Below are 12,228 nucleotides of genomic sequence, written 5' to 3' on the forward strand. Positions count from 1 at the left end.
TAGGAGCTGAAGGAACCCCAAGGGAAGGTCCTCAAAGAGACGAGCCTTCAGGGAGTGGGGGGGGGCTTCTGGCGGGTCTCATTCCATCTGTTCTTGCCAAGTCGCGAGCACTGGAGCCCTGATCCAGTACAAGGACACATCCCATGCTACCATCCTTCAAACCAAACCGCCCCCCCATTCTGAGCAGCTGAAAAGTTTGGTGGGAAAAATAAACTAACATAAAAAGGTCACGTGCAGAGCAAAGAATACAAAACTTGTCCACGCAAACACAGGACATCGTCCACCTTTCTGTCGACACGTCTCTGCTCAACCCTGGAAGCCCTCGGTCCGCCAAGGAACAAAAACCCAAAGAATGAAAAGAGGTATAAAACCCACCGCGAATATTAAAGCAGGACAAAAACATACTCATATATGGAAAAACCTGCACCACACATGAAATCAATCTATGGGCCCCCCTCCCACATGAGCATGGTACACTCCTAGCACACGGTCACTACCGTGACGTCTGTCAAACAAATATTGGGCCGCTGTGGACCGAGCCATTAATAAGAAAAACAGGGTGTTCAGCAGAGGCCAGGTGACGAGTGAGGCAGACGGACTGAGGCTAGAGACTTACCTGCTGGGATGAGCGACTGCCACTGCCCCCCCGCTGCGGCTGGTGCAGAAGCCAGGTGCAAAAGACAGGGTCCACGTTGACCGCAATGCCCTGTACGCTGACCAGCAGCACGGCACCTACAGGAGAAAACAAGCACGGTAATCAGGGTCTCTGTAAGACGGCCAATCAGGATTTACTTTACATACTGTATTTAGTCAAAGTCTCTCATCTTTGAAAGGAAATCAGGAAACAGCCCCTTACATCCAAAATCAGAAAATCAAATAATTACCACACTACACACACAAACACAGCCCATGTATTCATATCTTTGTGGGGACTCTCCATTCAATTATATGGGCATAACCCTAATCCTAACCATGGTAACCCTAACCTTTACCCACCCTTAACCAGAAGTAACCAAACAAAATAAGACTTTGGGCTATTTTAGTTTTTTTGATTGCATTCACAGATTTTTTATAAAATTGAGTATCCCCTTGCGGGGACCAGTAATATATGCAAAACTGCACACGGACTCTCGGCTTATCCAAAAAGCAAACACATGACTAAAGATCTATGTTTATAAATTCATACATAATGACTCCTATCACTAGGTATTACTGTACTGGTTTACAGAGGAGGAAAATCTGTCATTTCATTCTAGGCCTCCTGTCTGGCTCAGTCAGGGAAGGAAAAATGGGCTCGGCGGCTGTTCCGATCGCAGCTCCAGTGTCATTTTCCGGAAGCAGACAGTGTAGCCAGCAACCAAGAGGCCCTTATGTCAGGCAAGGACTCTGTGCTGGCTTCCCTACTTACTCTGACCTGTGGACCGACCCACACACACACGCAAACACACACCCACCCACACCCACACACACGCACACGCACACACGGTTCAGTATGCAAACAGGCCTACAGACAGACTATAAATGAAAAGTACTCGTCACTGCTGCAGTCCGCTTTCCCGTGGGCAGAGCTGGACAGGACCAAAACTGGCAGGAAACAAAGGGAGAAGTTTCTTCCTACAATTAAAGGAAATTAAATAAATTGTATATACAGAAAAGAATTGGGGGCGGCATGCTGGTGCAGTGTTTAGGATGCAGTGTTTAGGATGCAGTGTTTAGGATGCAGTGTTTAGCACTGTCCCTCTCATCTGGGATCTGAGTTCGAGTCTCCGCCACAGTTCTATGTGCGAGGAGTTTGCATGTTCTCCCCACGTCGTCATGGGGTTTCCGCCGGGTATTCCTGTTGCCCCCCACAATCCAAAAAAATGCTGAGGTTAATTGGAGTTACCATACTGCCTGTAACTGAGTAACTGTGAGTGACCGGTGTGTGAGTGTAGGTTGGCACCCCATCCTGGGCTGTTCCCTGCCTTGTGCCCTGCGATGGGTTGGCTCCCCATCCTGGGCTGTTCCCTGCCTTGTGCCCTGCGATAGGTTGGCACCCCATCCTGGGTTGTTCCCTGCCTTGTGCCCTGCGATGGGTTGGCACCCCATCCTGGGCTGTTCCCTGCCTTGTGCCCTGCGATGGGTTGGCACCCCATCCTGGGCTGTTCCCTGCCTTATGCACCCATAGCCTCCAGGACAGGCTCTGGATCTCCCATGACCCTGAGTAGGACAAGCGGTTTTAGAAAATGGAGGGATGAATGGAAGGACGGATGGATGGAAAAGAATTGTTGGCAGACCAAAAAAACAAAAAAAACAAAAAGACTTCTCTGAGAAAGCCACACTGAAGCAGATAGCCACACAAAGTGACTTTTAACACTACAAAAAAGTTCCTTCAAACTGGCAAAGAAATCTGAGACATAAGTATTTTGGTTTGGTAAAAAGCATCAGTAAGCATTAACACTGTCACACCCACCGCCAGCATATTCAGTTTACACGGCAAGGGCACAGTTTGTTCCAATTGTGTTCAAAGAGTGTCGTGCAAAGCCAAAAATAACATTTTCTTTTGATAAATCTCTATGAAACTTAAGCCTTTCCGGGGGTTTCGCTTATTCTTAAATAATAATCTTAACCAACAATACGAGCCTGAGGTAATGCATTAGGATTCTATCAATAATGACTACCATGCCTTTGGGATCAGACACAATTCACTGACGCACTGTGGAACAGTCCATTCTAAAGATATGGGGGAGAGCATTGTGCTCCTCTGATGACTTTCAAAGCATGGAGGGGCTTTGGCGCGTGCCAAATCTTCCATTTCAGGCCCTGAGGCAATGCCATATCCATGACGGCTCTGGCTAGTGTGTACTGAGCGCGCACACACACACAGACAGAGGCGCACACACACACACACACACACACACACACACGCACGCACACACACACACACACAATAAAAAGTTGGAAGGTGAATCTTTTTAATTTACAGACTGTTTTAACATTTACACTCACAGAACACCACACATTGTAAAAACTAAGTGCTGCGTTTAGAATTTCGAGATCTTCCCCCCTTCAGCCCCCAGTCCCCACTGTAACGAAACACACTGCTGTCGTACTCAAAACGGCTGACAGGAAGACACATTCCGCTCCATTAAAGCAGCAAGGCATGATGGGCCGGCTCATCAAAGCCAGGAAGGCGCCCGGTGTTATTCTTTAGTGACCAGCGCACTGGTGGGGCGATTAAGGGCCGAGTGATGACAATAATAACAGAAGTGTTTTGCTAACTTCGCCTGGAAGCCTCCTGCACACGGAACTGGCTCCTGAATTTCTCAGAGGCTTAAACAGGCCCACAGATCTCTGTCACCAAGGGCCCATTAATGTCCAGGGGCTGCCATTCGTGGCACAAGATTAATAGGAGGAGAGGAAAAATAAATATGTTTAAAACCTACACATGCCCCCCCGTGTTTATTCACGGCTGACATCAGAGCCCTAAAGACGCCGTGGAGTCAGGCCCAGATGGGTGGCCTCGCTGAAGCCTGAGCAGAATGACAGTGTGGAGCAGCATGAGAGAGGGCACGCGTATAATCACCGGCAGGAAGGGGACAGTGACAGCTGGAACAAAGCTGTACTTCTGTGGGGGGGGGGGATGTCGGTGTGAAAAACAAACAGGAAAGTGTCGAGCTGGATAAATTCTGACGGCTCTGGTCAACACCGAAGCCAAGTAGCAAAACCAAACATTACTGCACATGTGCTAAAGGGCAAATGAGCTCATGACTAGAAGGTGTCAGGGAGCCGGCAGCCACTGCACAGGTGGGAGGGGGGGGTGGGGGGGGGTGCAATTCAGCCCCACTGATATCAGAGCGGATACTCAGCTATCAGTCTGACATCTATTAAAATGGGGGCCTTGAACCATCACAGGGTGGGGATGGGAGGTATTCGGGGGGGGGCAAAAAGGAGTGGAACTGAAAAGGCCAGATTTAGGACTACAGACACAGATGATGCAGAGAAAATGTGCTTTTGGGGGTAACAGCTGCAGCGATGATGATGCAGACGCACCTGGCATCTGCCTGCGCAGACGAGCAGCTCTCCCCCCGACGCCTGGCCTTCCTGCTGCTGGAATGTGATTGGTGGGGGGGGGGGCACACGTGTAAACCAGCTGTGTGCGAGGCGGGTGGCACCAGTGAAGTCTCTGTAACCATACAGTTCAGTAGGTGATTCCAGGCACCTGGGTCGTAATGGGGGGGGGCGGGGGGGTAGGGGGTGTTATGCACCGTCAGACTGAGGAAGGCGATGGAAAGCAGCTTGAGCTACCGCAGGTTTTAAGTTTACATCCGATCCGAATACAAGAATCTCACCGGCCAAACTTACTTAGTTATATGTGACATGAACATCCATTTTCCCCAATATGACAAATGACACCTGTAAACCTGTATTTATGCCTATTACTCAAGTTACCCGAGTTGAATCCCTTTCACAGGAAATGTAAAGCCACCCCCCCCCCCACACACACACACACACACACACCCGCCCCTGCAGGCTAGGAAAACCAGCAATCCCAGAGTTCACCACCGGGGGCTCCCTGGATAAAGGGAAGAAGATTATCCTGTGAGTTGTTACTCCACAATCACTGACAGTGAAGGCAACACAACCATGTGACTATCTGTGCACAGCTACTTGGCCTGAAAGCCGAGTGCTTGGTCACTGGTACAAATTCACAGTGCTACCTGATCCACCTTCAACCAGAAATCTAACTGATAGATCACTTCATCAAATGCCAGACTGATAAACGCCTTCGAACGTAAAAACTGGTTCGGCCCTCGACCCCAGTAACCAGACAACCATACGACATGGTCGCAAAACAGCCCAGGAATGGAACCTGTGGGTCTCTCCCCTCCTGCTGGAATTCAGCATCCAGTGCATGTCCATCATGCCACTGGGATGAAGACCCTTCAATCCCGCAACAAACCCAAACCTGTCATCGTGCAGGCAGTGGCTCCCACACCAGCCAGTGAAATTCTCCCCTTAGCAACATCCTTTGCCATCTGTTCACACAATGATGTCATCAATTTTTCTATGGATCCTATGTGATTACTTTCCACCCACGGTTCATGCATGTCATCGAGCGTCACCCTTTAAATGCAGGATGACCGGTAGCCCTGGAGGTCCAGCGTCAGCGTGGAACAAGAGGAGCTTTATCTGTGTCCAGATGTTGATAAGATTGGCATGGAAAGGAACATCCCAGCATTCATAAATCCATATTAACCAATTAAACGGAGAAGAGCAAATAGACCACAATGCGCATGTTGCCATGGCAAAAAGCGGGATCGGTATTCAGACCATTTCAGCTGTTATCTGTGCTGTTATAGGGGAACCTAGCATTTCCTGATTGGACTCGTGCAGGCAGAAAGTCCACTGCCTACTGTAATGTGACCCGGCACACTTTGTGGGATCTCAGCTAGTAATGGAGCGGGACAAATCTCATTAGATGCCGTTTGTTTTTGAGTGCAGTGAAACGGCAGTGACTGGCATCCCGTCCAGGGTGTATCCCAGCCTTGTGCCCGACGTTGCCCAGGACAGGCTCAATGCACCCGGGCACCCTGACCAGAATTAGCAGCTAAAAGATGGACGAAACCGCAGTCTTTCAGGGAAGAAATAAAATATGTCTGTCTTTCCCCTCCACTTCACTAGCACACTGTGAAGCAGCCATGCATCGGCACTCTCCCCTGCGTTCTCCGGTGCTTCAGTCGGGATGCAGGTGTCCCCCAGCGACACAGGTCACCCGTTGCAGACTGTGATTAGTGGGATCAGTTCTGGTAGCAGAGCAGACCTGATGGGATACCAGCGGGGGAAGTCCATCATTTTTATGGGGAGGTTTGCCACCACAGCATCACCCTCAAACAATTTAACCCCTGGGGGCTGGAAAATGCATGCGTGGGGTCTTGGATAGTCTGATTTGGCACACGGCCTCCCCACCAGGGCGCATCCAGGAGCCCCTGGCAGCGCTGGGCCCCAGCTGAGATAGGAGAAAAACTCAAACGAGCTCACTGACAGATTAAACGAGCCAAGGAGACGGGGACCAGGTGGCACTTAACGATGCCACAGCCCAAAATGTGACATGCAGGAAAACACGCACAGGCTGCGATCTGCCTTCAGTGGACCGGGTATGATTCACTGGGACGGGGAGCATTTTTTTCTTAAGGTTCTCATCTGAAATCCAGGAAGGAACAGAAGCAGTAAAGATCCACATGGAGAAGCTGAACACCGTGTCCCTCACAGGAAGCTGGCCCGCTTGAAACAACAAGCAGGGCTCCTTCCTGATCTGCAGAGGCGCGGGTAAAGCTGCTGGCTCTGCCGGCGCTTCTTGTTAGCGGGTCCGAGTTGGCGCTAACGGACACCCGTCTCTCCATGCTGGCACGGCACGGAATAATAAATAATGTCCGGCACAGAAGAAGACGATGTCCGTGGGAAACGGTAAGACGTGTTTAAAGACACGGCCCCCGCATTCCCGCGGCACGCTGAAGATTACCTTTCCTTAAAGCCGCAGCTGTAAGTGGTTGCACATTTCGACCATTTAGCAATTTGAGCTAATGGGTTCAGGCTGAGCACATTTGCCGGGGATGCGCGGATGGGCCGTTCGGCAGAAGCGGGACCGGGCCGGTCCGGAAAGGTTCCCCTGTCGTGGTCGAAGATCTAAGCATATCAAACTTTAAAAGGTAGGACCTTGATAGCGTGAGGAAGCTGACATCACAGACATGATGAGCAGTTTCCGAATGATCCAAGGTTACCCTCTGACTATTTAAGGAAGGCCTTCATGTCTCAATTTCAGTCTAATGCCATAATTGCAATTTCCCACCCCCCAATACGGGACCACAATCAGAACACGTCTGTGAGACCAGCTGTCCATCTGCGCTTATCACCAAGGCCAGGCTCAATGTCGATGGGGCGGGCCGGGGGGCCCGGCGGGGCCCGCAGCTGGAACGGGGGCCCTCCGGATTGCGAGGTGATGAGCGACACGGTGTTTTGTCCGCCCCCCCCCCCCCCCATTTCCATGCACGTGGCCCCGATAGGAGCAGCTGAACATATCCAGCAGCTTGAGATAAAAGGACGTGCCTATGGTGGAGTTCTCCTTCCTGCCGTGACATGCGCGCCACGGTGGAAGGCAGCGGCCTGGGACGGCATCACCTGCGTTCCGGCGGTGGGGTGGGTCGCGGCCCTCAGAGGGACGATTCGGATATCATACACACCAAACACACTTCAAAAGGCCTCTTTGATGTGCGGAACAAGAACGTTGACGAGGAAAGGCGCTTTATCCTGCACCCGGCAATCACACGCCCCCTGTCAGCACCAGGGCGACAATCAGGAAAGGAGTGTTTTCGCGGGGGGGGGCAGGGGTGTACCGGACGTGATATAAACGACAGGCATGCTTGTCACTGAAAGCAGATTATTCCACCACAGCATTTTAAGGCAAAAACGACTTAAAGTCCCAAAGGTGAATCTGTGGAGGAAAGACAAGTTAATAATAATAATCAACACTTTATTGTCTTTACACCTCCCTCAGCTTGCTCTTTGTAGAGTAAGTTGTCTGTGAAGGGCAGCCGCCCATAGCGGTGCCCAGGGAGCTGGGGGTTAAGGGCTCAAGGACCCAGACGTGCTGAGGCTGGGTTTGAACCAGTGACCTTCTGATTACAGGCACACAGCCTTAGCCTGCTGAGCCGCACGCTGGCCCTAAGCCAGACCCGACTATGGCTCTAATTAGGGAAAAATTTGCACGTATAAAACTGGCCATGTGCAAAATGTATGCAATTCTGATACAACAAGATGAAGGTGTTGGTAAATTAATACGCTGATAAATATGCTTCTCAGTAAAGAAAGAGATGATCAGATACAGTGTTTCTGCTGCCAGTCGGTACCAAAAGCCTAATGTTGATTAAGCTGGCACATGGGGGGGGGGGGGGGATTACAAGGCAAACCTATGCCCATGTTCTGTGCAGGCTGAGTGCGTACTGGGTCATACCACACACAGAGTGCCAACGGGCAGCGCCACATTAGGCCATGCTGCCACGTGTGAATAACTGCATCTTCAACTGCTGGCATTCTGGGGTAGACAGTTGTTCTTTTAGGGCGGGGGGCACAACTAAGGAAGAAGTGTAGCAACCTGATCCTGGTGCAGTGGGTCGAACAGAGGCAGGCTGGGAAATCGTGGCATCACCTTACGAGCCAGTGATTTATCGGTGTGAGAGGAACCCTTGAAGGGCTCTGACTGCGATATAAGCACTATGTCACCTCATCAGTCACCATGGTGGTTTGGCGGAGGTGATGGGCGATTTAGCTCGCTGAGAAACACTTGCTGGAGCCAAAACGGATCACTATGAGGGCAAGGTGACCGCATGGCACTAGCGGGACGAGCCACGGGCATGCAGGATACTCGTGCACCAGAGATCACAAACGTAAATGCCCACCAAAAAGACGACAACAAACCTCAAGCGGCAGATGACTTACAGGTGACAGACCGTTTAAAGCAGATAGCATCTTGCAAAGACCACTAAGCATAAAATGCCTTAAAAAAATAAATTCACCAAGTGTATATTGGCAGGGCGATGCAGGGCCATTTGTTTGCCTGAAAGGTTTGATATGTATTTTCTGAAGACGAATGACTTACACATAGCGTAAACAGGGTGATCCGCACACACACACTCCCCAGCCCCCCCCGGGTGTGTGTGATCTGGAAAGCAGCACTCATCTCGGCTGTTATGTCTGCGTGCCGTCAACCGGGCACAGGAAGTTACACCACTGTGGCCGTGGGCCACCTGCACAGCCGGGAACCCCATGCAGGACAGCCACGCCATCATCAGAGCCTGTCACAAGGGGAGGATCTGAGCGGGGGGGGGCTGTGATGAGGAGGGGGTGTTAAGGACACTGAGCAGCCAAGAATCCTCCCAAAATCATCTGCCCCCCCCCCCCCTCTTCCCCACCACTCTTCTCTGGTGAGATACGACGCCTTAGATCTCCCTTTCCTTCGGCGTGATAAAAACCAAGGGTGACCTCTGACCTCACAGAAACACCTGCAGACGTATAAACTGGCAAGTCCAGATCTCTTCTCAGGGCTCCGGCCCATAATTAATGACAGGAACGGTGCAGGAATGTGAGTGGAGTGCTTTCATTTCATCGTGCTCACGTTGACAAACACCGGCACGGTTCCCTCGGGTCTGACATCCGAGCGCATCGCCGCTGCCCATCCTCAGGTCGGGTCTGACGCTCTGAGGAGCCATCAGTTCATCAAAACATCTGAGCGCTCCAAACACAACACATCATAGAGAGGAGGAATAACTTCGTTCCCAGAGACAGGAAGACATGCTGTCACATAGATGTGCTTAAATGAGGCACGAAAATTAAATGAGGAGCCACCAAAAATGAAAGCAGAAGAGTAGGGATGCCACCACGCTGCCATGGGTGCCCCCTGTGCCCCTCAGATGCAAAGCAGGGCAGAAAGGAGCATCCAACACGCTGTACAGCGGCACTGACGTAATACAGCCAGTAAACGCCACTCAGGTGTGGGTTTGTTTTCCTTGGAAGTGCAGGACAGTCGTGAAACCAGAATCCCACCGAAAGCTAAACAATAAATCCTGGTAACACTTTAAGAAACGTTAAGTGGAACTGCTGTTCAAATAAACGCTGGCATCTCGCAGGCATGAGAAGGCACAGGAACGAGTCACGCCATTCTGTGCTCTGGGCTGCGCCCTGCGACCAGCCCATCGTGACTCTACTTCATTACTCCTCGAGAGTAAGAAGCCACGAGGCCTGTATCACTGCTTCAGCTGAAACCCTAATCCCCCAGCTGTCCCAAATTTCTGAATGCTGCAACTGACACCCACCCCCGAGTCATTTGGTACTCTGGCTATGACACAACAGCAAAGAACAGGCATTCTGAGAAACAGGGCAGAGCCTGAGGACGCTGTAGGGTTCCATCTAAGAGGTATAGATTATCCAATCAAAATAACCTCCTCCCCAGTCTTAGGGGTACTGCGCCTGACAGCACACAGAGGGGGTTGGGGGCAGGCCCACCCCACCCTTCTGCACGCCCAAAGTGGGGCGCAGGGAGTGGGATACAGCATAGGGCTCCTGGCTCACCCATGAATGACCTGTGCCGAAAGCCTCCAGACCCCGATTACATCTCTGGCCGGCAGGCCGTCCCATTAGCCTCTCCCGGGCCGCTTCTCTCCACGCCAGCCATTCTGTTGGCCATCTCCATGTTTTTCTTCTGTAAATAAATTTCTCTCCCTTCCTGTCCCACAGATACAGCATGACAGGAAGCGTAAGGAGCTGTCCAAATGGCCGAGCGCGTGGCGGTTGAACGTGAACTCGGCAGAGGTCTTGGGTGCTGCGGTCGAGGCTCTTTACTGACTGAAACATGTACTGATAAACAGGATGAAGTGGAGACCCAAGTCGAGTGTGGGGGGGTGCTTGCGGCAGCACACCTCCTGACCACAAAGCTCACATGGACCACGTTCAGATCACGCCTGATTTAATCTCACTTTTCCTCCATGCTATAATTTCCATGGAAGTAATTCTCCTGCGAACGGAGAATCCACTGAATGAAACCACATCGAATTAGGCTTCCAACCTTTTATCCTATTAATGAAATCATAATGTTTCCCAAGACATTTACACAGTAACCCCCCCCCTTTTATGCAATATGATACTTTACTGAGGCAATCTCAGTCAATGCTGCATGCAGTAACCTTTCTGGATCAGGGCAAACATTTGGCGTTGTGTCAGCTGCACAGTCATACCTACTGTTGATAAAGGCAAGAGAAAAATGATGACATCATTTCCTCTGCACATATTTCTGGCAATACTGTAACCCTCCGTCATCACAGCCGCCACCGCAACCACCACCACAGCCGCCACCAGCACAGCCACCACCGCCTCCACCACCAGCACAGCCGCCACCAGCACAGCCGCCACCAGCACAGCCGCCACCGCCACCACCACACCCGCCACCGCCATAAGCACAGCCGCCGCCACCACCACAGCCACTGCCACCACCACAAGCACAGCCGCCAGCACCAGCACAGCCTTCACCGCTTGACTGCTGGTGGGCCCTAATATAGCACATTCACACGAAGGCCGTGGGTCCAACTGTAAAAGGCAGGACTGACGAACAGTCACCCTCAAACTATGAGGGTAAAGCTGCCCCATTGCCAGACTGACCACAGCAAATACCAGGTCAGTTTAAAAAATTGATAAAGGTTTACGAAGACAAAAGAAGAATTGATGAGAAGGTCAAAAGGTAAACAAGACCATAAATTCACTTTATGTTTGTGAGGAATATAAAAAAAAGCTGAAACCACTTTATGCATGAATTTAATGCCCAAAAGGAAGACTAGATACTGGTGTCATGACCAGAGCAAACTTAAAATACTGCTGCAGTTACGAGACGCTTTGAACGTTATTTATGCAATGTTGCGATTAGGTCGTTATGATTTTACCATCATTATTTATTATCATGCTGTGGGAGAAACAGGAAGGCATCTTTAAATAAAAAATACACCTTCCGGCAAGACAAATCTGATAAGCGAGCAGCCCTGCAGACTGGGCTTGGTCGCTCGTCCTCAGGCGGTACGACGGGCTGCCATGAAATACGGGGCCTAAGTCCCTGTTATTAGAGAAGCGCCAGGATCTGAGGCTTCAGAAGCGCTAAATCACATCCCATTTAATCGAAAGGAAGGAAGCTAAATCAAATAACACATAAAAATCCAAAAGGCTGAGGCGGACAGTATGGACAGAGGAGGAGGGAGATGTCTGGTGAAATCATGGAGAGAGAGGGAGAAACATGGAGAGAGGGACAGAGCCGGGAGGTACAGAGAATAGATGTCAGAAGAAATTGGCAAAGGTCAGTGCATAGGGTGACCATCTAATCCATGTCAGGAAGGACAAACTACTTTAAAGCTGAAAAGCTCCCGTGCTCGGCTAAATTATTTGGCTCGTCTTGCACTTTTACTGGTTTGTTTCCTTGACTGAAAGACTCATCCAGCTGTTTCACATTAACATTAGTGACACATGCATGATCACAGGAGACTGACCAATCAGCACACAGCAAGAACCCAGCGCTTAAGTAAAATCCAGGTCTGTTTAATTGAAATGGTAGAAATGGTAGTTTGCACAGTCATAGCTCATAGCGACCCCCCCCTGACATGGAGTAGGTGGTCACACTATCAGTGTGGCATCACTCACTACGCGGGGACCAAAGTA

General features: G+C 50.7%; 1 protein-coding gene across 14 annotated transcripts in view; it reads right to left on the bottom strand.

The window, feature by feature from the left end:
- LOC111844242 (intermembrane lipid transfer protein VPS13B) overlaps positions 1-12,228 on the bottom strand; it is a 212,138-nt gene that overhangs the window by 120,337 nt on the left and 79,573 nt on the right. For all 14 annotated transcript variants that reach the window (XM_072716822.1, XM_072716827.1, XM_072716830.1 and 11 more), the window contains one exon: positions 617-732. In XM_072716822.1, coding sequence (XP_072572923.1) covers positions 617-732 — 116 coding nt within the window. The remainder of the gene's footprint in view (positions 1-616; positions 733-12,228) is intronic.

Source organism: Paramormyrops kingsleyae, chromosome 9 (assembly GCF_048594095.1).
Source record: "Paramormyrops kingsleyae isolate MSU_618 chromosome 9, PKINGS_0.4, whole genome shotgun sequence".
In the NCBI taxonomy this organism is placed as follows: domain Eukaryota; kingdom Metazoa; phylum Chordata; class Actinopteri; order Osteoglossiformes; family Mormyridae; genus Paramormyrops; species Paramormyrops kingsleyae.